The sequence below is a fragment of the Equus quagga genome, chromosome 5 (genome assembly GCF_021613505.1).
Source record: "Equus quagga isolate Etosha38 chromosome 5, UCLA_HA_Equagga_1.0, whole genome shotgun sequence".
NCBI classification, from domain to species: Eukaryota; Metazoa; Chordata; class Mammalia; order Perissodactyla; family Equidae; genus Equus; species Equus quagga.
Window position 1 is genome coordinate 23,749,676 of NC_060271.1, and position 24,779 is coordinate 23,774,454.

The 24,779-nt window shown below is 51.1% G+C and overlaps 1 protein-coding gene and 1 long non-coding RNA gene across 2 annotated transcripts in view; one reads left to right on the forward strand and one right to left on the reverse strand.

Annotated features, from left to right (window-relative positions):
* Window positions 1–24,779, reverse strand: part of LOC124239332 (uncharacterized) — a 76,869-nt gene that overhangs the window by 51,006 nt on the left and 1,084 nt on the right. The gene's annotated exons all lie outside the window — the stretch shown is intronic.
* The window catches only part of PHC2 (polyhomeotic homolog 2), a 50,885-nt gene that overhangs the window by 1,747 nt on the left and 24,359 nt on the right, over window positions 1–24,779 (forward strand). The window contains exons 2-8 of the mRNA XM_046661050.1: window positions 1,424–1,582; window positions 2,620–2,697; window positions 3,142–3,306; window positions 5,178–5,330; window positions 6,502–6,814; window positions 19,757–20,175; window positions 20,450–20,615. Of these exons, the coding sequence (XP_046517006.1) occupies window positions 1,424–1,582; window positions 2,620–2,697; window positions 3,142–3,306; window positions 5,178–5,330; window positions 6,502–6,814; window positions 19,757–20,175; window positions 20,450–20,615 (1,453 nt within the window). The remainder of the gene's footprint in view (window positions 1–1,423; window positions 1,583–2,619; window positions 2,698–3,141; window positions 3,307–5,177; window positions 5,331–6,501; window positions 6,815–19,756; window positions 20,176–20,449; window positions 20,616–24,779) is intronic.

Genomic DNA, 24,779 nt, shown 5'->3' on the forward strand with positions numbered 1-24,779 from the left:
CAAAAAAGGAAGAAGATTGGCAATGGATGTTAGCTCAGGGCGGATCTCCTCACCTAAAAATAAATAAATAAAACCTGAGTTCATGCAAAGCAGATTCTTACAGGGGGGAGTACACAGAAAAAAAGGTGTGGAAGAGTTGGGGTGGGTTGGGGGGTACCTGGGAGACCCCAGAGCCCATGGAGAATCTGTGATATCAGCCTCTTTTCACAGAACCCCAAACCTGAGCCCAGAGGTTGTTTTGTCCTAGAGCCACCAGCCCTAGAAATCACGCTAAGCCAGAGAGATCCAGACTGGAGGTTTGCTTGCCAGGCCAGGACCCAGAGCTGGGAGCAGCCCCGTGGCCAGAGATTTGGCAGAGCTTGGGGTGGGATGTAGGTCAAAGCCTAACCAGGGCCCTTGTTAGGGCATCAAGTGGGAAGAGATGGCAGGAGGGTGACCAGGTCAGGAGAAGGGAGGAGAAATGTTCCTGGGGCCTAGGAGAAGAGACAGGGCCTCAGGGATGGGGGAAAGGCGTTCGCTTTTCTTTGTTCCTGGGGGTGGGGAAGCAGGCTTTAAGGGGCTGAGGGTGAAGAGGGGAGAGGATCACAGAGCAGCCCTTTGTCATTTCCTAGAGACTGTGGCTCAGCCAGTCCCGTCAGGAAAGAGAGAATGGCAGAAAGGCAAGGGAATGGGAGATCCTGGCCCCAAAGAGGGAGTGAGGGGGAGAGGGAGGGAAAGCGTAAAAGAGAAGTGTGTTGTCCCTGTGGCGTTGGCTGCTCTGCAAGGCCAAGGGCATCTTCTTCTAAGGGACCGATGGGCCCTTCCAGGCAGCGAGGGGTAGATGCCAGGAAGCAGCCCCAGGTCTGCCTTGAGCCCTGGCCCGGAGGGTGTGGCCCTTGGTTATGTTTTAGTCTGACTGGCTGTGTGCTAAAAGCGATAGACCCCCTTCCAGCTTGTCTCTTTCTTCCCACCCCTTTCCTTCTCTCTGCCTTGTTGAGCTCTGGTTCCTCTGTCCTCGTCTTCTCATGTTCCAATCGCCCCCATCTGAGGCTGAAGAATGGCAGGGGAGGGGAGTGCCTAACAAGCCTGGCATGGGACGCAGTGGCACTGGAGGCTTAAAGGACCTCGGTCTCCCTGAGCCTCCTCCTTGCCCGAGAGTTGGTCAGAGCAGTGGTGTGCCACCGTGACCTCCCCACGGGGACGGCTAACGCAGGAGCAGAGGAGCCTGTGAACTAAAGAGAGACGCAGCATAGACAACAGCTGTCTCCCCACCTCCCTGGAGAGGGTGACTGGCTATGGTGGTGGTCGCAGACCTGGTGTCCTTCTCCGGGCAGTGGGGGAGAGGTGGGGTTGAGAAGGCTTTGCTGCAGAAGCAGGGTTCTACAGCAGACACGGTGTCCGGCTGCTGATGGCGCCAGCTCTTGCCCTCTCCCCGCCTCCGCAGGTGATCCAGCAGGCCCTGCACAGGCAGCCCAACACAGCGGCCCAGTACCTGCAGCAGATGTACGCCGCGCAGCAGCAGCACCTCATGCTGCAGACCGCAGCGCTTCAGCAGCAGCACCTCAACAGCGCCCAGCTCCAGAGCCTGGCGGCCGTGCAGCAGGTAAGAGTCCTAGGAGGCCGCTGAGGCCGCCGAGAGTCACCGTACTTGCAGAGGGAAGAGGGAGAAGCAGCAGGTGCTGCACAGCTGCTCCCCGCGCATTCTCTCACTGAACCCACACCAAACCCGGGCAAGTCGGTACAGTTGTCATCGGCATCCTTTGACAGGTAAGGAAAGAGGCTCTGGGAGGTTAAGCACCTTGCCCGAGGTCACACAGCTGTGAGTAGAGCAGCTGGAACTCTCAACCTGCCTAGCCCAAGGACAAAGGACTGGGAGAGCCCTGCCCTACCATATCACCGCACTGCAGGGAAGACCCAGGGCCCAAGAGCTGTCCATGAGAGACGGCCATCGCCCATTCAGCTCGCCTGTCTGCCAGTAGTGGCTGAGAAGAACTCATTAATTCATTCAACAAAATTTCTTATGCACCTACTGTATGCCAAAGTTCATGTCAGGCACTGAGTATACTGTGGAGCCTGGCTTCTTGGAGCTTATAGTGGGGAGACAGCAAGTAAACAGAAACCCGAATAGACAAGAAAATAAAATATCTAAATATCTAAGTGGTGATAAGCACTATGAAAGAGAAGAACAGACTGCTATGGCTGAATGACAAGGAGGATCACCTTCTACTGGGTGGTCAAGGAAGGCCTAGCTGCTGGAGTGACCTTGAAGCTGATGTTTGAAGGATGAGAAGAAGCTGGCGGGGGGAGGGGGGAGTGCAGGGGGTGCTGCTGGACATCAGACAGTATCCAGCTATGATAGAGCAGGGTGGATGGAGGGCTGAAGAGAGCTGGAAATGTTGGTCATAATCATAGCTCACAATTTGAGTGCTTATCTGTAAAATGCTTAGCCTTGTGTAAACCTTTCAGCAATCCCACGAGGTAGGTGCTGTTATAAAAGAGGAAACTGAGGCACTTGCTTGAGGTCACCCAGATGAGGCAGAATGGGGGTTTGACTCCTATAGTGCTTCCTGTGGAAGGTGAGAGCCTGGGGGATGACTGGGGAGATCTGGGACTCTAGTGATAAGAATTGTTCTTTTCTAGGCGAGCCTGGTGGCCAACAGACAAGGGGGCACTGCGGGCAGCAGTGTGTCCTCGCAGGCCCCAGCCCAGTCGTCCTCGGTGAGTAGGATGGCGGGCAGCAGGCAGGGCCCACAGCTCGGGAACCAGCTCCTTCCTCCCTGCCCAGAATGCTCACAGGCTCCCAGACCCAGTGGTGGAGGAGCCTCCGCCGTGTAGAATCATGGCTGGACTCTCTGTTACTCTTGCCAGAAAAAAAAGTGCACGCCTGTTTCTAGCCCTCACTTTGAAAGTCCTTGTTGTCTTTCCAGTCTTGAGGCTCTGTCACAGCTCAGTTGTCTCCCCACTGGATCCTCCCTGCAGCTCTGCACGTAGCCAGAGATTCAGCAGCGCTGAGGAAAGATCCAGGGCCCGAGGACCAAAGATGGTCCTAAAGAAGGCTGAATCGGCCAAAGAACAGAAGAGGGGAAGAGAAAGAAAGGGACGGGAGGGCACAGAGTGAGCCAACAGAACCCCTGATTCCTATTCATGCATCTCTCTCAACAGATCAACCTGGCGGCCTCCCCGGCAGCAGCCCAACTCCTCAACCGGGCTCAGAACGTTAACTCGGCAGCAGCCTCGGGCATTGCCCAGCAGGCTGTGCTCTTGGGCAACACGTCTTCTCCGGCCCTGACCGCAAGCCAAGCACAGATGTATCTAAGGGCCCAGATGGTGAGTACCCAGCCTGGGCCACAGCTCACGGGGCCAGGAGGACAGAGGCAGGGAAGTTGGGAGCTGGGAGATTGGAGAAGGGTGGGGATTAGAGACAGGTGGGCAAGAAGGCCTGGGGGACAGTTGGCAGGAAATAAGGAGCGGAATAAGGAAGGGGGCCTGGAGGGCTGAGTGGGAGCTATGGTATAGGCTCAACGATTCAGGGACGGGTGGCGTTCCCAGCCGAAATAGAGTTACCCAGGATGCCTCCTTTCCTTCCCCACTTGTCCTCATCTTACCAGAAACCACTCCCCAAAATCAATTAGGGTAAAAAATGCAGGGGTCCATGCCTCGATGGTCTGTGCACTCAGGCACATACAGAAGAAAACCCACAAACCTCCATACCCTCCACAGAAATGGGGTCTTATTCTGCCATGGCAGTCCGCAGGGCCTGGCCACCACTAGCTCAAGGGCCCGAGGTGCCTTCCAGCCCAGGTGTGAAGGCGGCAGCCAGCTTCAGGACGTGCTGCCCACACAGCCCTCCCAGCTGGGCCATGCTAATCAGGGTCCCCCTAGCACCCCTTAATCAGGTGGGCTTGTTTGGGCCAAATGTCCTCAGGACCGCGTCAGCCCTGGACAGCTGCAATCTCTCCTTTACACCTGTCCCTAAGAGGTGCAGAGGTCCTTAGGAACCTCCCAGTTTCCTAAGATTCAGAAGCATTTCCTGGGAGAATAGCGGCCTGCTCGCTAGGAGACAGGAACATCTAGCTCCACGTTGGGCTCAGATCGTTGGGCGTCCGATCCCACGCCTCCCACTCGGAAGCTTTCTCCCTTCAGCACCTTGACACACTCTCCTGAGGACAATACAATCCCGCCCCTCCCTTTGCTCCCGTGGCCTGAATGGGACACCTGGAGCTTTTCTGGTCTTGCCCCGGCACTTCCATTCTTGACTCTGAGCTCACTGTGTGAGGAGCAGCTCCGTGCGTGGGAACGGCCACTTAGACGCACACTATGGAGCAGACTCCACTTCTCTAGCAAAGCCGACAGCCCCCTTGTACACCGCCCAACCTGCCTTCGTCTTCAGTTTACTCACCCCCCATCCTGCTCAGCTGCCCCAACTGGCATCCCGAGGCCTGTCTGCCTCCCTCCCCGAAGCAGGGCATACACGCCCAGAGGAGCAAGCATAGGGGCGTCACAGGGTTCTGGGGAAAGCAGGCTATCAGACACCAGCATGTCCACACTGCCGCCCGGCCAGACCCGCAGGGTGGGCGTCATGCAGAGACTGCCCCGTGGCCTGGGTGGTTCCTAAGGCCCTCTGCGCCTCTTAGGCACAGGTGTAAAGGAGAGATTGCAGCCCAGGGAAGGAGATGCAGACACAGCACAGATCCAGTCGCTGTGGCTTCTCCACTGCTGCTGTCTCTGCACCCCCCCCCCCCGCCCCCCACAAATCGCAGTTTGACGAAAAGATGACCAAAGAATACATCTATTTGATCCCTTCTCAAGGAAAGTCCTGTTCTGACCCAGACCTGGAGTCAGGAGTGGTTAGACCTGGAAAACGCTCCCAGGGCATCAGTCTCGGCCCAGCTCCCTGCTGCCGAGAGTGACTTCAGGGTGTCCTGCGAATGTTGGTCCCCTCTAGGATAAGCTCCTCACAGAGGCTTCTGGAGTAAACCTGACCTGGGTGCAGCCCCAGAATGGCTCTCCCCTGCCACCCCCCTCACTGCCCGGCCTGGGTCAGGATGCTATAAGGCTCTTGGGATTTGCGGGCGATCCCCTTGGACCCCTTCCCTTTCCTGCCTCCCTGTTTCCCCGTATCTGCTCCCTGGCTAACTGTGTCTGTGGCTGAGCCCACATTGGGCAGGTAAAAGGCGCCTCGTTTCCTGTGATTCCAGGCCCAGCCAGGTAACCTGGTGCAGGTAGCTAGGAGCCTAGGCGGCACTGTTCCTTTGTCCCCTCAGCTCATCTTCACACCCACGGCCACCGTCGCTACTGTGCAGCCTGAGCTCGGCACTGGCTCCCCCGCCCGGCCCTCCACCCCCGCCCAGGTGAGGATTCCCTGCTTGTGGGAGGGCAGGGGGGTGGGCACCCCAGAGAGGGGTACTGATACTGGGTATGGGCCCAAGCCTGGAGGAGCTTTGAATCTTTGGAAAGGTTGGGATCTTCTAGGAAAGCAGGAGGGAGACGGGACATCCCAGGGCTCCCAGACTCGCTCCTTCATTCCCCATTGGGAAGGCCTCAGCCACTCTTGACCATTTCCTTCCTTCAACATAGGTCAGGAGTCAGAGGGCAGCATGCTGAGCCAAGCGTGATGGCCCACAATGGCTGGTCGTTACTACCTTTATACCTTACACCCTCCCCAGAATAACTTCTGCTGTTGTCATTGCTTTTTAAGTGGACAGTCCCGCTCTGATTACACAGGCTAGCACCTCTAGGAATCAGGAAAAATGGCATGGAAGAGGGAGCAAAGAGGAGTCCTGGGTCCCCACCTTCTGCCGGGAGCACACAGATATGCTATGGCTGTAGAGAGTCTATGGGCTGTGAGGGAGACGGACACACCCCCCCACGCCGGTCTCCCCTGTCCCCAGCTACAGAATGGGGACCGGCGTGGAGAGCACTTGGTAGCAGGATGATCAGACTGGTCAGATGCGAGTCTGGCACAGCCTCTGTGTGTCCAGCAGAGGGCGCCAGGGACCAGGCTGAATGAGCACGCGGAACCTAGTGTAAACCTTACGCTGAGGACAAGATAAGCCTTTGCCTGGTGGCCTTGCTGCTGGTCAATTAACTTTCACTTTTGCCCTGCCCTTTTCCAGCGTGGGAAGCCCCATGCCCCGCTGTATCTGAGGATGCTCTCTAAGTGGTACGCATCCCATCCTGATAGTTTGGGGGAGGAGGGGAGGGCACAGAAGGGAGAGAGAGCCTGGCCTGCCTACCCGGGCCTGCCCCAGTCTGAGCAGTCATCCTGTCCCAGAATTCCATTTCTTCTACCGATGGATCCGATCACTAGCACTCTTTCTTGTCCCCTTTAGAAACTCTCCTGCTCCTGGTTCCTCTTTCAGCGCCTAACTCATCCTGTCTCTCTCTTTCTCTCTGATTTTACAACCCACCGTTCTGTTCAGCCATCCCCGGATCCGTCCCTAACTCCTTCCCTATCTTCAGTGTGTGTTGGCTTTACTCCCACCCACATTCTCTGGACTCCTATAGACCCCTCTTTTCCAGGTACAGAACTTGACCCTCCGAACACAGCAGACACCAGCTGCAGCAGCCTCGGGCCCTACCCCCACTCAGCCTGTCCTGCCCAGCTTGGCCCTGAAACCCACGCCAAGTGGTAGCCAGCCTCTGCCTGCCCCATCACAGGGCAGAAACACTGCTCAGGGTTCCCCCGCAGGTGCCAAGCCCAGCATAACTGACAGTGTGATGGAGCCGCTCAAGAAAGGAGATGGCAACAGCAGTGTGCCAGGGAGCATGGAGGGCCGAGCTGGGCTCAGCCGGATGGTACCCACTGTGGCTCCCCACCCCCTCATTGCACCAGGTAAGGGCTCCAGGAAGAAGGATCCTATCCCAGAAAACCCAGGAGGACGTGGGTCAGGTGAAAACTTTCACAGTTTCCTTGTTACCATGGACATGCTCAGATTCCAGCCGTGTGTCTCTCTCTCCCCTCTTCCAGTCTTGAGATGTTCATCAGTTCCTGATTCTGTTTCCTGGTTCTAGTCTAGCTTTACAGAAGGCAGCCCCCTCAGTTGGAATAAATGAGCACAGTGATGAATCTGAGTATACTTCATGACTCTTAACCTGAGTGAGTGGAAGTTGGCAGTTGGACTATTTTGAAATTCTCTAAGAGGCAGCAAAAAGGATAGAGGCTAGCCACAGGCGTGTAAGAACCACACAGGGAGATGGGGAAATGGGAAGTTTATTTTCTCATCATTCAACAGACATTTGTTGACTAATATTTGCCAGTTCTGGGTGTGTAGAAATAAATAAGACTTGGGCCGTGCCGTCCCAGGAGGGCACGGTCTGGAGAGACAGACAAGGCCAATGCAGGACAGTGTGATAAGTGCTCTAGTGTATGTGAGATCTGAGCGCTGTAGGAGCACAGAGGCACGATCTAGCCCTGGGGAGAGGAGCCAAGAAAGGCTTGCCAGTGAGGGTAGCACTTGAGAGTAAATCTAGCAGATTAAAAAAAATTATCCAGCAGATTCCTTGTGAGGCAAATTCTGTGGAAGGGATGAATCAGTATTCCCTGGGGCTAGACTCATCTCCTGGCCTGCTCAGATTCTCCCGGTGCTGCCTAATGTGGCAATCTTTAATGAGAGCGTCTGCCAAGAGCCCTGGAAGCCAGACTTATCAGTCTAGGGAACAAGACCAAGCTGTTGTAGCACAGGAATAAATATCGTGGTGGACCATGTGGCTTTGCATTAGAGAGAGAACCAGCCTGGTCACATCCCTGTGACAAGCTCTAACCCCTGTCCTCGTCCAGATCACATTACCATCCCATCTAACCTGTGTTGTCTTTTCTTGAGAACCTACTATATGCTTGTTACTAGATTAACCAAGATGCTCAAAATATGATTCCTTACCTAAAGGAGTGTGCAGTCCAAAGGAGGGAGGCAGACAGATAAGCAAAGCCATTTAGTTTCATGAATTCTGTTATAAGAGTAAGTACGAGGTAAGTGTGGGCACAGAGGGTTGTCTCGGTGCCAGGCAGGATGAGGCAGAGATGCTGTCCCTCAGAGGAAATGGCACGAGTCTTAAAGCAAGGGGGATTTACCCAACAGACAAAGTAGGGGAAGGTATTCAAGACAGACAGAGGAGAGCACAAGTTGAGCGTTATGACAGTGAGCTGGGAAGAATCGGAATTAAAGGCCTTTATTCACCTCTTTGAGGTTTCAAGGACAAAGGGTTAGTCTCTGCCTTCCCGGGGTCCCTACTGAGCCCAGAAAGGCACCTCCCTGCGGAGGCCTCACTGCCCTGCGGCTCGAGGCATTGTTTTCTCTGGAGATTAGTCCAGCCTCTTCCTCTCACGGAAAGGGAAACTGAGGCTCAGAAGGGGAAAGACGAGGGGCTCTTACAATGAGCTGATAGCAGCTTGGACTAGAGCAAGTACCCCAAATTAGCATTTCTTCTACCTTCTCATTCGACCTACAAACCCTAGAGCAGTGTTAGGGCTTCAGGACTCTCTCAGAACCCCATTCCTGCCAGGCCAAAATGCAACCTCTCCCTAGATGGAAGCCCGTGCCCTGGATTCTAAGGACCCTTCAAAAGAAAGACCAGTTCTTGGGTTCTTCCTAAGGCTCCCAGGCAACCCTGCGGTCTTGAAAACTGGACACCTGATAAACGTCTGTTGTGTCCTAAACAATACGTTAGGCACTTTTATGCTCACCACCTCTTTTAACCTTCAAAAGAACCCTGGAAGGTAGGTGTTTTTTATCCATTTTACAGAGGAGAGAACTGAAGCTCGGAAAGGTCACCCAAGAACTTGCTCCATATGTCCCTCAAGGTCACATAAGTGTTAAGTGGCAGAACTGGGAACCACTTCCGTGTCTGGCTGAGTCAGATCCTGTGTTCTGAATCATCAAGCCAGATTTGCCTCTCTCGGTTCTTACAGTCATCTGGGGTTTCCTGGGCCTGTCTGAGTCCTGACCCAGAGCTCAGAGAGCCTCAGCTCTCTTCTCCTGGGCCTGGGAAAGCCCAACACCAGGGTGTTACAGGCTGAGGTCCAAGGTCCCAGGTGTGGCCTGGGACTAACAGTATGGGGCTGTACACAGCGCAGAGACTGGTGGTTCTACAGAACTTTCTACAGAGCAGCTGGGAGCGGCAGGCCACAAAGACCCTCTCCCCAGAGACACAGACCAGTAGGCTTTGCATTGTCCCTGCCTCCCACCATCCCCTCCTATTTATTCTTCCTTTCCTCTCCCACCCCTTCCTCTCTGTAAACCCTGTGGTTCCACCCCAAACCCCGCTCCCAGATGGAAGGCAGGGGAGGTCTAGGAGGCTGCAGATCCTCTCAGGGCCTCTGGCACAAAAAAAGACTGAAATAATCCCTATGACCTGATGGGGGGCAGCCTGGAGCCGCACCTGCCCTGGGCTCCACAGTTCCCCAGGCAGAGGTAACTTCTGGCCTCTTGCCCAGCCAACCCACTGTGAATGAATTGAAGGATTAGAGCATGCGCACATGCGTGTGAGTGTGTGTGTGTGCGCGTGTGTGTACATGGAGCCAGCGCATTTTTTTGTTTGTTATTGGAGCTTTTTTTGAGCTGGCTGGCTGGTTGCCCCCAGGGAAAGTAACCAGTGGAGACTTGAGGGTGGGGGGCAGAGGGGGGAGTAAATCGGAGAGGAATGTGTTCTCCTTGGGGCTCTATTCCCAGAGCAGGCAAACGCTCTGGTCCCAGCTGGGACCGCTCCCACTGACAGCTGTTTGGGGGCAAAGCCCCTCCCCCATGGCAGGCTCCCTGCTGTTCCTGCTCCTGTCACCTTGGCAACCGGTTTCTTTAGGCTCTGCAAATAGAAAAGGTCCCTTATGCCCTGAAAAGGGGTGGGTTGGTAGGTGGGGGAGGGGAGTGAGGGGCGGAGAGCAGAGCCTGAGAGGTTGGGCTTCTCAGTGATATGAGGACCGAACAACCGAACAACCGAGGGCAGAGGAGGGGCAGGCAGCGAGGTCCCGTGGGCCTGGCCTCCGGGGAAGCTGAGTCCTGAGGGAGCTGGGCCAGGAGGCTTGGTTCTCGGAGTCCTCATCCTAGTGGATAAACTCGAGGCCTTGGGTGCACACTCAGGCCCAAAGGTGAGGAGAAAGTTGCTGACCGGGAGGGAGAGGCTGTGATAATAGAGAACTGTCAAGTCATTGAAAATCCCTTCTCACACAATTGTGCTCCAGATGCCAGGTCTTTGTTCTGTCTCCTCATCCATCCACAGGTCTCATGGAAGGAGAGAGAATTCTCTGTGGGGAAGGTCCACACATAGCGGCTTTGTTTTATCACAGAGGGGGTTTGTGTCAGGCAGTAGTGGTTTCCATCTGTGATAGGCTGCACAGTGTGATGCTTGCTGACCCTAGGACTCAGGTACCATATCTCCCTCCCAAAGCAGCTGCCAAACTGTGGGGCAGACACACTTTTACCTAGAGAATCCAGTAAAAACCAAAGCATCCAGGTGGGCCTGTTATCTAGCTGGAATCAAAATTTCCAACAATTTTGATGTTAAATCATGCAACCAGCCATGAAGGTCATTTCAACTGTCCTCTGTAGGACCAAATTTAGATTGCTAAGAATCTCCTCCTCATATGAGGGGGAAAAAATCCAGAGGATATCCATGGAGGAGTTTTATATTTTGTTTAACATCCCTCACCATGGGTGCACACGTGCACACGCTTGTGTGTGTGTCTGTGTGTGTGTGTGAGAGAGAGAGAGAGAGAGAAGGCCACCTAAGATACACAAAGGGGCTTGGAACTGTTGAGCATTCCTTCTTTCCTGAAATTCTTCACCCTGGACTCCTGTTATATTACTTCCATGGTCACTGCCAGCTAATAATAATAATTACCAGTTAATGAACAACCGCGTTCCAGGAACTGTGCTAAATGCCTTCTCCACATATCTCACTTAATCCTGACCATGATTATTCCATCTCACAAGCGAAGAAGATATGGCTGGGAAAAAATAATTAACTGTCATCCCCAAATCGTTTTTTTCTCTCTTTGACTGTTCAGTTTAGCTCAACAAAAACTCATTTAGCACCTATTATGTGCCAAACGTAAAGCTAACCATATGGGACTCACAAGATGAACAAGTTTAGATTCTAATAAGGGTTGTGGAAATTTGAGTTGAGCCTTAGAAAATAAGTGAGTGTCAAGAATGGAACAGAAGGCGGATTAGCTCAGCGGCCCTGGGAAACACCTACGCCCAGAGCGGCCATGTGTGCATCTGACCGTCTGTGGGTCTAGGTGGTACCTGCTCCTCCTTCCTTGTCCCTTGTGCCCCTGCCATTAGCTGTGGGACTCCCAAAGGACTCAGTCCTTCCCCCTTGCATTTTACTCCAACACTTACCCCCTAGAGGGGCTTGCATCTTATGCTTCAGACACGAACCACCTGTCCATAGAGGACTTCTCAATATGCGTCCATCCCTGTCCTCAGCCTTTCTCCCCATACCTTTCCAGCTGTCTATAGGATATTCCCACTTGGATGTCACGCCCTGCACACACATGTTTAAAATTTGGAGAGTTCATAAACAAAACCAAAACCAAAACCCAGATGTCTTCTTTGATGGAAAGTTCCCCTTTCCCAGCTCCTGACCGCTGCCCACAGTCATGAGGTCTTCCTGGGCCCGGGCTCACAATCTCAGGCATATTCTGACTTCGTTCTCCTTCACCAGGAGGCAGAGTGTTCTAAGAGGAAAAGCTTAGGATTTGGAGTTAGACCTGCTTTCAGACCCCAGCTTCATCACTTAGGAGTTTTATGACCATCATCAAGTTACTTAATCTCTTGTAAACCTCAATTTCCCCATCTATAAAACAAAGATGATTGTATTTACCACGGGCTGTAAAGATGATTGAGATGGGCTGCCACGGTGGCCAGCGCAGAGTAGGCTCATGACAGATATTGGTCGCCTTCCCTCCTTCTTGGTCCCCATCACCGGCCAGCCTCTCACCAGGTTCTGAGGATCCTCCTCCTCTGGGTTGGCCCCTTGCTTAGCTCCAGGCCTGCTGACTGCACGAGGCTTAACTGATGGCCAGGACATCCTCCTCACGGCTGCTGGGACCATCTTCCTCAGAGACTGTCCTTTCTTTCTTGTTTAGAAACCTTCACTGTGTCTTTATTTCCTCCTTTATCAGTCACAAGGCCTAGTCTAGAGGAGGGACTCAAGAAGCGGCGCGTGAATGACTTCTGATAGACTGCCTCTGACTCTGGGAGGCCTTCAAGACCCTCCCCACGTGGCCCGTCAGACCACTCTCATGGCTCCTGGCTTCCTCACGCAGATCCCCTGCCTTTTCTCCCCTCTCCTACCTTTGTGATTGACTTGACCCGTCACATACCTTCTACCCACCCCCCCACCCCCCTCCCCGCCATCTGGCATAACACTCCCCTTTCGTCGTCCATCCCTTCAGGATTACCTCCAAAGTTCTCAACAGCCTCCAGCTAACCCCCCAGGCCTTGCCATTTTCATCTGTGCTTCCGACTCGTATTCCTCATTGTTCCAGCGGCGGGTTTTGAACATGTGTTATATACTAGGCGCCATGCCTCCTCTGTCAAATAAGGTCGATTTTCCCCTAACCTACTGCATGGGGAATTTGCCTGGAAACTACTCGCAGCTCTTGCTTGTACAATGGGAACACTGCCCATCTGCCTCAGAGGCTCTTGGAAGAATAAATGAGATGCAAATTATAAAAATGCTTTGAGACGTTCAAAGCACCCTACAAATAGCAGGTAGTATTTTAAGAATAGCTTCCATTCACTGAGTATCTACTAGGTATGAACAGAGGCAGTGAGTCTCTTTGTGCTTTAAACGTAATATTCCATTTGATACGGACAACTACTCTGTGTAGTATGGATCACCATTTAAAGAACGGGAAATCAAGATTCAGAGAGGTTAAGCAATTTGTCTGAGGTTGCCCAGCTTATAGGTTGCAGAACCAAGATTCAAACCAGATGTGACTCTAAAACCCAAGCCTTTAGCCACTTATGCTGCACTCTCATCCCTCTGCCAAGGGTGGGGCAGTTTCTTTTTTAATACTCCAAGCTGCCTTATGAGGACTCCTGCTCACAGGGGATATTTGGTGGTTTTGCCAGGTGGCTGCAGAGCATGCCTAAAGACGTTAAGGCATAGGCAGACCACCACAGAGTCCCCTGCACTGGGAACCCTGTTTTTATAATCTGGTTTCCTCTCCCAGGGAAATTTCCCTTCGCTCTGCTTCCCCTCTCATATTCCTCCCAGCCCTCAGCCCGGAGGGACTGCATCATGGAAAATTCATGTGGCTGTTGCTTTAGGTTTGCCCAAAAGGAGCCTCCTTGTCTATTTATGTGTCTGTGGGACTCTGACCTCTAGAGTCAACGTCCATCTCGGTTACTCTTGGAGGCCTGATCACATGAGACAGCTTGGAGAGGAGCGGCCTCGCGAGGGTGCTGGCATAGTTCAGACCCAGCCTGAACTGCCTCCTCGTCCGGCCCCGTCCCATAGACACCTGGGTCAGCCGCGCAGGACTCCCCGCAGGTCCCTGAATGCGCCGCGGTATTCTGTGCCTCTCAGTCTTCCCACGTGCTGTCCCTTTTTGTCATCTTCCTAACTCTGAATCATGGTCAACATTTACGTTCTCTGGGAAGCCTTCTCTGCTCTCCTTCCCAAGCTGAATCCCCTTCCGTGTTCTCAGTATCCTCCGCTTATCTCCCATCATAATGTCCACCAAGTTATGCCGAGAGGGTCTGTCTGCAGCTGTCTCTTTCCTAAACTAATCTATTCCAGGGACCGTGTTTCAGCCAGCAACAAATTTAGTCCTCGGTCTGTAGTGGTTGCTTAGTAATGTTTGCTGAGTGAATGAATGGTTGAAAGTTTCTCTTCGCTTGACTTTCTAAACCTTGAAGAGTAGCGGGTAGTAAAAAGCTATGCTGTTCCTCTCTCACAGGCCTCCTCCCCTCACCCATAGTCCAGGTAACTCTAAACTCTAGTCAGTTACTGTGGACTCCTAGAATAACAAGTTTATACGCAAGCCTGAAACCTATGCCTGGCATGCTTGCGGCTCCCAGATCCTTTGGGATGAGAGTCCCAGCGTTTCTGGGACAGTGAGCCATTTCCTGCGTGCCCAAGGGCCTGAGATCAATAGAGTTCCATTGAGGAGTTCTGACTGTGGATGCGGTGAAGGGGCGTGCCAGTCATTCCTCACAGTCAGCCCTCCTGCCTGGGGGCCTTTAATCCTCTTGTCGCTAACCACCAACTGGTTTGGGAGCAGTGAACTGGCCTCTTCAGATTCTAAGGGAGCTGTTCAAGGTTAGAGCACCAGACGGCAGGATGGGCTTTGCCTAGAGCCTCTCCTTTTAGCTGGGCCCTGATTTGCGGAGGCCCTAGGCCTGCCCCTCCCTGCTCGGTAACAGACAGGGCTGATGAGGCCTCCCACAGCTGTGGCTGAGGTCCCATGGAACCAACCCTTTGTTCCTTAGAAGCAATGAACTTTCCAGCAGTGGGGGCTAGGGGAGCCAAAATGGGTACAGGGGAAAAATGAAGCTACTAGACCTTAGGGCAAAAGAAGAACGGCCCAGAGAGATTTCTGCATTTATAGTTCATAAACTGACAAGCCCCATCCTAGCTTTGGGAAGAGTGACGTGGCCTCCTCCGGTATCACGGCTTCAATGATCCTTCACCAACCCAAACTGAGCACGAGGGCCTGGGAGAGGGAGCAGAAGTCATCGATCCTATCTGGTCAGCAGCAGCCTCTAGAAACATGTGGAGTATTATGTTGGACAATGTGGAAGGTAAAAGAAACATAAAAACCTTCCAGTTAAATTAAAGTACATCTTCGAAGTTTAAAAAAAAGAAACAGGGGCCGGCCCCCTGGCCAAGTGGTTAAGTTCGCGCGCTCCACTTCAGCGGCCCAGGGCTTTGCCAGTTCGAATCCTGGGCACGGACATGGTACTGCTCATCAGGCCACGCTGAGGCGGCGTCCCACATAGCACAACTAGAAGGACCCACAACTAAAAATACACAACTATGTACCGGGGGTCCTTGAGGAGAAAAAGAAAAAATAAAATCTTTAAAAAAAAAAGAAAAGAAAGAAACATAAGACATGTCTTTGACTCAAAAAGCATATAGTCTGTGATACATATATACAGTGGAATACTACTCAGCTGCAAACAGAACAAAATCATTCCATTTGCAATAACATGGATGGACCTTGAGGGAATTATGTTAAGTGAAATAAGCCAGCTAGAGAAGGATAATCTGTGTATGACTCCACTCATATGAGGAATTTAAAAATGTGGACTAAGAGAACAGGTTAGTGGATACCATGGGAAAGGTGGGGTGGGGGGTAGGCACAAAAGGTGAAGTGGTGCACCTACAACATGACTGACAAACATTAATGTACAACTGAAATTTCACAAGATTGTAACCTATCATTAACTCAATAAAAAATAAATAAATAAATAAATAATTTTTAAAAATTTTTTAAAAAGTTAAATGAGAAATTCCAGAAATAAACAATTCATAAATTAAAAAAAAAAAAGCACATAGTCTGGTTGGATAGATAGGAAATAAACACACAAAAGAATGAAAATATTCCTTTTCACTTCCTCTAAGACACCACTGATTGTAGGATGCGCTGTTTTTTTTTTGTTTTTTTTTTGAGGAAGATTAGCCCTGAGCTAATACCTGCTGCCAATCCTCCTCTTTTTGCTGAGGAAGACTGGCCCTGAGCTAACATCGTGCCCATCTTCCTCTACTTTATACGTGGGACGCCAACCACAGCATGGCTTTTGCCAAGCAGTGCCATGTCCGTACCTGGGCTCTGAACCAGTGAACCCCAGGCCACTGAGAAGCAGAACGTGTGAACTTAACCGCTGCGCCACCGGGCCAGCCCTATTCTTTTAGCTCTGAGAAAGAAACGCTCTGTAATTAAACCAATGTCATCAACTGTAATATGCATCCCAAGTCAAAAGATGTTAAAAGCAGAGGCGGGAAGATAAGAATCAATTTTTGAGGATCCATGAAATAGATATACAAGATAGCACATGTTAAATCACAAATAAATCAAACAAACAATAAAAGCGTTCAGGAATTCTGAGGGAAAACCCATAATTGAGGGTTAGGGCAAAGAGGGAGGAAGCAGGAGCTGAGCCGGGGCCAAGGAAATTTCTGCCTTAGATCCGTGAAACAGAAGGAGGGCATTCCAGAACATGAAAGCACTGACATCGAAGCCAGACAGGCACAAGGGGACGTGCTGTTTTATGGACAAGGAATAGAACCGTTAGGGTGGTTGAAGGCTACTGAAGGTGAAGGTTGGAGCAGAGGTTGGACAGGAGGAGGGTCTTCAATAAACCAGAATGCTGATAAAGCGAGAATGGCCTGCAGGGTTGCACCTATCTTGTCCATGCTCTGGCTCTGAAGAGGAAAAGTTTGGTGAGACAGACAAGCTGGAGTCCCACCATGTTGTCATTCATTCATTCATTCATTCAGCAATGCTGATTGAGCAGTACTTTAGAAGAAACAGACGAATCACATAAATTCTGCCTACTAAAGGAGAGAAGGCATTTACTGAAATAACTACGAGAGAAGTGTCATTATCACCCCCATTCTGAAGAGGATAGCGCAGAGGTAGAGAGGGGTCCAGTAACTTGCCCAGCGTCCCAGTGCTGGTAAGGGGCAGAGCTGGGATTCGAATCCCAGCATTCTGACCCGACAGCCCACACTCGACTGCTGGAAACGCCGTGTCTCTGAGGGCAGCGCAAAGCAGAGACCTCGGGGCAGCTCAGAGAAGGGGAAGAGTCCTGTGGGCTCTAAGGGACATCCAGGGAACGGATGACAAGGCTTTGATGTGTGGCACTCTAGACAGTACAAGACAAGGCATAAACTCTATCCGGGGGACAGTGAACAGAGATGGCTTGAATCAAAGAAATAATAAAAATTAAAAGGTTAGTTTATGTTATAAGAAGATATTGAATGCCAGGCGCTTTAGACAATCGCAGACAAAGGAGAGTCCTGATGGCTTTTAATCAGAGATCAGATCTGTGCACCAGGAAGATTAATCTGCAGTCTGTCTATGAGGTGAAATACAGAGAGAAGAAACTGGAATCGGAAAGACCAATTAGAAAGTTACTGCAATGCTTTAAATAAAAGGACTTTTGACCCAGGATAATGCTGGAGTTAAATCATGATTTTTGCTTTCTATTAACCTCAAAAAGTTAAGGATGTCCACTCCCCCCAAAGTACCTTGGGGTCTTCGATCTATGAACTTATCTAAGTTTGCCTGAGCTTTGTTCCCAGCCTTGGCATATACTAGCATCATTTGTTCTAAACAATGGCCTTCGGTTTTCCACAAGCAGCACAGAGTGAGGGAGAGAGTGGGATAGGACGGGAGGCACAGAGAAAGGGGGCCAGGAGGCCAGCAGTTGCCTTTCCCCATCGTGGGAGACAAACGTATATTGTCCTAACTGTACTCTTTATGCTCCAGAGGTCTGGAACCTTTTCCTCTTTATCTTTCTTTTTTCCACCGGCTAAATCCTGAATTTTAAGTTATTTTCCTGCCATAGCTACCCCCAACAAATTGTAGAGCCGGAACAGACTTGTGAGATCAGCCAGCCCAAACCTCTTGTTTCACAGATAAAACTCTGAAGCCCTGAGAAGGGAAAGGACCTGTCTCAGGCCACACAGTGAGTCCTGGAACATGCCACTGACCCTCTTAGCCTCTCTGACCTGTGCCATCTCCAGTTCTCACCACAGACGGGCAGCCCCCAGAGTGATTCTGCTCCGGGGCAGGAATTCATGATTCTGTATTAAGGGAGAAAAGTTTTTCTTGAGTTTCATAATGATTGAAAAAGATCTGCCCGTCATTCTGTGGATCGTTTTGGCTGCTGGAGCCTGACCGGGCACTCTGTGGCATCTGCAGGGTCTCGCAGGTGCCTTATCGACACTCATCTTAAAAAGTCCTGATGGTTAAGTTTCCCTGATTAACCATCTTTGCCTGATTGCTAAGTTTTGAGCTATGCAGTGTGGAATTAGGAGACAAGGCTTAGGTTGGGGTCAGGGGCAACTTATAATCACCAAATGCCTGCAGGCCGTTTCCATTTGGATGTTTCACCGCATGCGCAACACATTTCTCTCAAAACCCCGTCGCCGTCTGAGTTTCCCTTTTCCATCACACACTGTCATCCAGACTCCAGCCTTGCAGGCCATCCGTATTCCCCCTTTCTCTGCCTACAGCAGTCATCACCAAGGACCACTTTGTTTTTCCTTCACACCTCTTGTTTCCGTCTTTTCCCTTCCATTCCCATTAGCATTCTGCTTGGAACTCTGTGTTGGACTGAGATAGATAGAAACTTGCATGTAAACCGACAAAATTCAAGAAAGAAGGTACCTCCCCTAACTCAGTTTGAAATCTGCTTACTTTGCACCTGTAAGTGTCACACGATCCTTTTAAAATATTAGCTCGGGACCCAGAACTTGCCTTTATCCTCATTGGCTGGGAGCCTTTGGTTGTAAAAATCCACCTGTGAGCTTCCAGCTGTGGGCTCTGTGCATTTGCACAGCACAGCCTCTCTCTGCCAGCTCTGCAGCTCTGGAGCCTCTGTGGAGGGCCGCTGCCAGGCAGGACAGACTTAGCCAAGCTGCCCTCATGCTAAGCTGGCCTGGATGTCACTAGACAGAGAGTGAGCAGTGTGAGGACAATCCATCTCTGCGCTGAGTTTTCTGAATCCCTACTGTATACCAGGCATGAGCCAGACACTGGAAGGATTACCGAAAAGTACAAGAATCCTCGCTTCAGAGTCAGCCTGGTTTAAATGGGAGCAGGAAAGGCCAGGAGCAAATGGCGACAAATGAATTCCAGTTCAGGACAATAAGTTTATTTACTTAGCACCCATCTAATGTCTGGCACTATGTGAGGTTCTGGATAAAGAGATACATCATAGTTTCTGACCACAAGAGGTTCACGATCTGGAAGGGAAGATAGCTAAGAAACAGTTATAACCCAGTGCAGTACACATTATTATGACACAGGTAAGCCCAGGATGCTTCGAGAAACTAAAACAAGACTCAAATAATTTTGATTATGGCTAGAGATGATTGGATGTGACTGTGTTCCAGACACTGTGCTGCACACATTACGTCATTTTCTCTCATTTTATTCACACAGTTTTTTCTTATTTCATCCTTACAGCAACTTTCCGGGCAGGAACTATTTGTATTTCCAATTTTTAGACAAGGAAGCTGAGGCCTAGAGAAGTTAAGCTGCTAGCCCGAGGTCCCACAGTATGTAACAGAAGGAACTGGTAGTCCAGCCCTTGTCTGCCTCCTGCCAGAGTCTGAGGACCACTGTGTGCGACTGGCGCTTCCTGGAGGAGGCCTAGCCTGGGCAGAGCCAGCAGGGAGACTAAAAACTAGCCATACAGAGCTGGGCTGTGTGCTGGGAGGCTGCACATAGTGCAGGCATGGAGAAAAGGGCACGGAGGAGAGAGCGAACATGGCACACTGTAGAATCCAGTGTTTCTCTGAACAGCTGGAACGATCAAGGAAGGCTTCACAGAGGAGGCGAGTTTTGCATTGGGCTTTGAAGGACAGCCAAGGGCCCAATGTTCTGGCATAGGAAGAAAGCAAGGAAACAGAGAGAGGAAGTTGGGCCATGGCCATGATCAGGCCAGGCTCTGGGTGAAAGATGAAAGAGATGAAAACAAGAAACATCGAGTCTGGGAAGCCTTCTTTCTGCGGATGTGGGAGGGAGCACAGTTGGGGGGACATAGCAGAAGATGAGGCCCAGCCATGCCACCCAACCTGGTCTTTCCCCCTGCAGCCTATGCTCAGCTCCAGCCGCACCAGCTCCTCCCACAGCCATCCTCAAAGCACCTGCAGCCCCAGTTTGTGATCCAACAGCAGCAACAGCAGCCACCGCAGCAGCAGCAGCAGCCCCAGCAGTCACGGCCTGCACTCCAAACCCAGTCCCACCCCCAGCTGGCCTCCATCCCTCCCAGCTTGGCCCTGCAGCCCAGCCCGGAAGCTCATGCCATGCCACTAGGCCCAGTTACGTCCACTCTGCCTCTCCAGTGCCCCACTGCCAATCTGCACAAGCCTGGCAGCACTCAGCAGTGTCACCTGCCCACACCAGATATTGGACCTCACAATGGATATCCCGAGGGCCTGTCCCACACCCCTCAACGCAGGTTCCAGCACGCCTCCGCTGTCATCTTGCAACTGCAGCCTGCTTCACCGGCGGTGAGTAAGCCAGTCCCAAGGTCCAGGGCACAAACGGGAAGGATACAGCTCAGACAATCCTGCGGCCCCCGTGTGGATGTGTTTCTGGGTGGGGGGGCTGAGTGTTGAAGTCCTCCCTGGGTATTTCAAGAAAGAAAAGGGGCCTCTCCCTAATTTGGCGCTGGCTGAGTCTTATTGTCCTTGCCTTCTACCCAAGCTCCACAGAAACAGGGGAAGTGTCCACAAATGTAGAGGTAATTCACGAGAAGGCCGTCTCTGTCCTGTCCCTTAACAGCCCCAGCAGTGCGCCCCAGATGACTGGAAGGAAGTGGTGCCCGGGGAGAAGAGTGTGCCTGAGACTCGGTCTGGCCCATCACCGCATCAGCAAGCCATCGTCACTGCCATGCCTGGTGGCCTTCCTGTACCCAAGAGCCCTAACATCCAGCAGTCCCCAGCTCACGGTATGAAGTGTAGTGGGGCCCTTGGGGGAGGGGAGAGAGTCAGCCCTCCTTGCCCTCCCCTGGCACCTTTCGCTTGGGCATCTGGAATGGGAGGGCAAACCATTGCAAGCCCAAAGACGCAACGAGGAAGCCGGGTAGGTGGAAACAGAGGAGGAAATGAGAAGATAAACAAGGATAAAGAAAGGGGGCCCAGAAGGCTTAAGAGGAAAAGGATAGAGGAAGACAAGGAGAGTTGACAGTTCTAGGTCCAGGCTGAGGCCTAATGTCGTCACTGTCAGGTGTGTCTGCGCATCCATATGCCAAGTTAAGAGTTCAGACAGGGTTCCAGTTGTCTCCGTTCTCTGCTTTGTCTGGTATGAGAGGGAGTTCCTGAAACTGGAAATATGACCAGATGGCTGTGTAGCTCAAAGATGAGGGAAACGCCTGGGGGGACCCAGAGGGGATCAGAATGGGTTCAGCTCATGGAAAGCATCTTTGAAGGGACTGTGCTCAGCTCTGGGATCCCCGTCTGTCTGTCTGTGCATGCCCAGTGACCAGTGGACTTCTCCATGACCTGGGTTTCGGGAGACTCAGCCCTGATGGGAGAGTCACAGCTGTTCCTCTGGGTCCCTCTGCCCCGACGGGAGGGTCACAGAGTACCCCTGGGTCCTTCTGCCCTGACAGGAGGGCACAGAGTACCTCCGCAGTGATCCATTTGCTTTCCTTCCTCATCTGCCCGTGTGCAACACAATCCTAGTGAGATCCCAGGGACATTCTGAGCATGGGCCACCTACAACTCAGGGAGGCAGTTCCCATCATTGGACTAAGTCTGGACTGGGAGTGGTGGTGGGGAGAGCCAAGAGCAAAAGAGGTTGGAAACTGAAGAAGAAGAAATGCGAAGAAAAGTGCTTTGGGACAAAGCCGGAGAGAGGTTAGAAATGTCTTCTAAGGACTGGAGGGCGGGGTCAAAGAGAAGGAAAGCAAAAGAAGATGGAGAAAGAACATTAGCAAAATTAACAAACAGGAAGGAGGTCATCCATTCTCTTGGCACACTTGCAGTGATAAGGGGTTCGCCATTTTGAAAAGCAGCCCGTTCCACTGTGGAATTGCTCCGATTATCAGAAAGTTACTCCTTAAATTAAGCCAAAACTAAGTTTAAATTAACTCGCTCTCCTGGAACTTCCAACACTGGTTGTGATTCTGTCTTGTGGATTGTAACAGAGTCCATCTCCCTCGGTGTTCGTAGACAGTTATCGTGTCTCTTTCCTCTCCTTCCCATTAAAAAAAGAGAAAATCTCTAGCCTAAATATCTGAGACTTTTTTTCATTTTTTTACCCATCACATGTCAAGACATCGCATTCTTGTCTTGCCACACTCCACCTTTTCATTAATTCTCTTAAAGTGCGATCCCCCAAATTAAGCACATTGATTTCAAATATAAAAAGCCACTCATCTCCACAGTTGGCTGCACCTAGCTTTATAAGCCTGTCTGCTACATCTGCGTGGTATGGGAGGGAGGAAGTACCATTTTTTGAATATCTACTATGTCCCAAGTGCTGCTCTAAGTTTTCCTTTCTCATGATAACCCTGAGAGAGAAATATTTCTGTCCCCGTTATGCAGAGGAGGAAACAAAAGCTCGAAGAGGCTCCGGGTCACACAGCTCTGAAAGGGCAGCGTCACGACTTGCTCCAGGTGTAACTCCCTCACCCCCTTCCTCAGGACACTGCCCCTCTGGCCCCACATTCACTCCTGCAGCCCAGGGCGATGTTTGCTCACAGAGCACTGTGTCACCTGAATCGAGAGAGCTGGGTTGGGTTTTCATTTCTGAGGTTTCTTTTTACATGAACTGTTATCATTCCAGGTCTCCTCAAGCTCATACTTGTACAATCTATAGTTTAAGTCAAAATATAATTAATTCTATCCGTTAAGTGTTATCTTGTGAATTTAGCCCATGGCTCCAGCCTAGTGAGAAAATAGTAATAGTTAATATTGAACGTTTACAGAGCCCTGTCTGTCAGGCTTCCCATGTATTTCCTCCTCTAATCCTTACAGTAGCCCTCTGGGGCAAGGACTTTTATCATCCCCATTTTAAAGATAAGAAAACTGAGGCACGGAGAGAATATGTCGTGGGGCAGGAATGTTTTACATGTGAATTTTGTTATTCATCCTACTAACGCCTCTGCTTCACTTTGCCATCTGTAAGCTAGAGAGTATGTTTTCTTTGTCTTTAACCAATTTGCTCATAGGACCTGACTGAGGACGCATGCCCTGTCTGCAGGTTGGTGCTAATCAATATTCTTTCTTTGAGTACGTGTTATCCAACAACCCCTAAATGAACCGGCATCTGTCTGCCTTTCTCCCTCTTGTCTACAAAGCTCTCAAACATCTCCTTCTGAAATCTAATCAAGATGATATACGTATAACAAGCATCCTGCTCCTGACTACTATCTCATGAGACAAGTAAGCTTTGCCCGGTGGAAACAGTTGTCAGCTACCCAAGACCTACATATGTATCCATTCTGTATGTGTTTGAATGCCTGCTCCGTGCAAAGCACTGTGGGATAAGAGGTATACATAGAGAAATAAGATCTGTACCCTGCCTTCAAGGAGTTTAAGGTCTGCTGCGAAAGATGAGAAATGCACAGGGAAAAAGCAGACAATAAATACTAAAATGGGATCGATGCCATAGAAGGATTATAGGTAAGTGCTTTAAAAGTTCAGAGGGAAAGTTACCACCAAATGGAGATTATCAGGATAGATTGCAGGAAGGAAGTGGCATTGTTCCCGAGCAGCGGTTGGCAAACTACATCCCAAGGGCCGAATCTATGGCATCATCAGTTTTTGTACAGCCCACAAGCTAATAATGGTTTTTACATTTAAAAAAATTTTCTAAGAATCAAAGAATAATATTTCATGATATGTGAAAATTACAAGAAATCCAAATTTCAGTGTCCACAAATCAAGTTTTGTTGGAGCACAGACACCCTTATTCATGTATGTATTGTCTGTGGTTGCTTTCCTGCTGCAACAGCAGAGTTGAGTACTTGCAAGAGAGACCCCATGGCCTGCGCAGTCTAAAATATTTCCTCTCTGCCCCCTTACAGAAGAAGTTTGCCGAGCACTGTTCTAGACCTTGGAGGACAGGTAGGACCTGGACGTGCAGAGCTGGGGAAAGGACATTCCAGGAGGGACCAGTGGAAGTAAAGGCAGGGAGGCAGGAAAGTGCCGGCAGGTTTGGGGAATCGAGAGAAGCTGAGTGTTCCATCCCATGTTACCTTCGTTTATACAACACATGTTTAAGTGTAAGAAATGCAAAGGCAGAAAGGGGGAGGAAATGTGAATATTAATGAAAGAAGTCTCTGAAAGTTTGAAAAATAGTAGAGGGGAAAGGGAATGGGGAAAAGAAAGGGAGCCAGTAAACAATCAGGGAGTATAAAATAAATGTAAAACGCGGAAACAAAAAGAAGGGATGAGAGGCCTGAGGGGAAAAGGGGGAACAGGGAATAGGAATGCTAAGAAAGGCAAGAAAATGGGGAAATGTTGGGAATAGAGAGAAGTCAAGCCCGGAGAGAGATCCGTGTGTAAAGCTGGCAGCGGGGGTGAGACGGTCCCACTGTACACCTTTTGTATCCCTCACAGCTCCGAGCATACCTACTGAAGGAATGCGCCTAGCCATGACAATTCCGTTTAAACCGGCGTGGTTTAGGAAGAGAAATAACATTTATTGGGCTCCAACTGTGTGCCAGGCACTGCAGGCAATTTGTGTAAATGTCCTCAGTTAACCTTCCCGGTAAGCCTAAAGAGCAGGCATTATCCCCGTTTATGGAGGTGTAACTGGGTCACTTCGGTCATCACTTAACCTCTGATCCTCAGTTGCGAGCGGGCAGGATAATGACTACTTGGAGGGTCATCGTGAACGCTAAGTGAGAGCGCGTGCATGGGGGGCTTGGCACAGACTAAGCACTCAATTACCGGGAGTTGTTATTAGTATTGCCCCCGAATTGGCCACCACGCCACTGGGGACGTCTGACGGGCGAGGACAAACGTCCTCGTGGCGCGGCGGCCTCCCCACGCCGAAAGCCGATGTCCCCGCGCGGCCGACGGCCCGGGGCGCCTTCCGGAGGGCGCGGGGCGGGGCGGCAGCCGCACAAAGGAAGCGCGCGGCCCCGCTTCCGCGCCGGCGC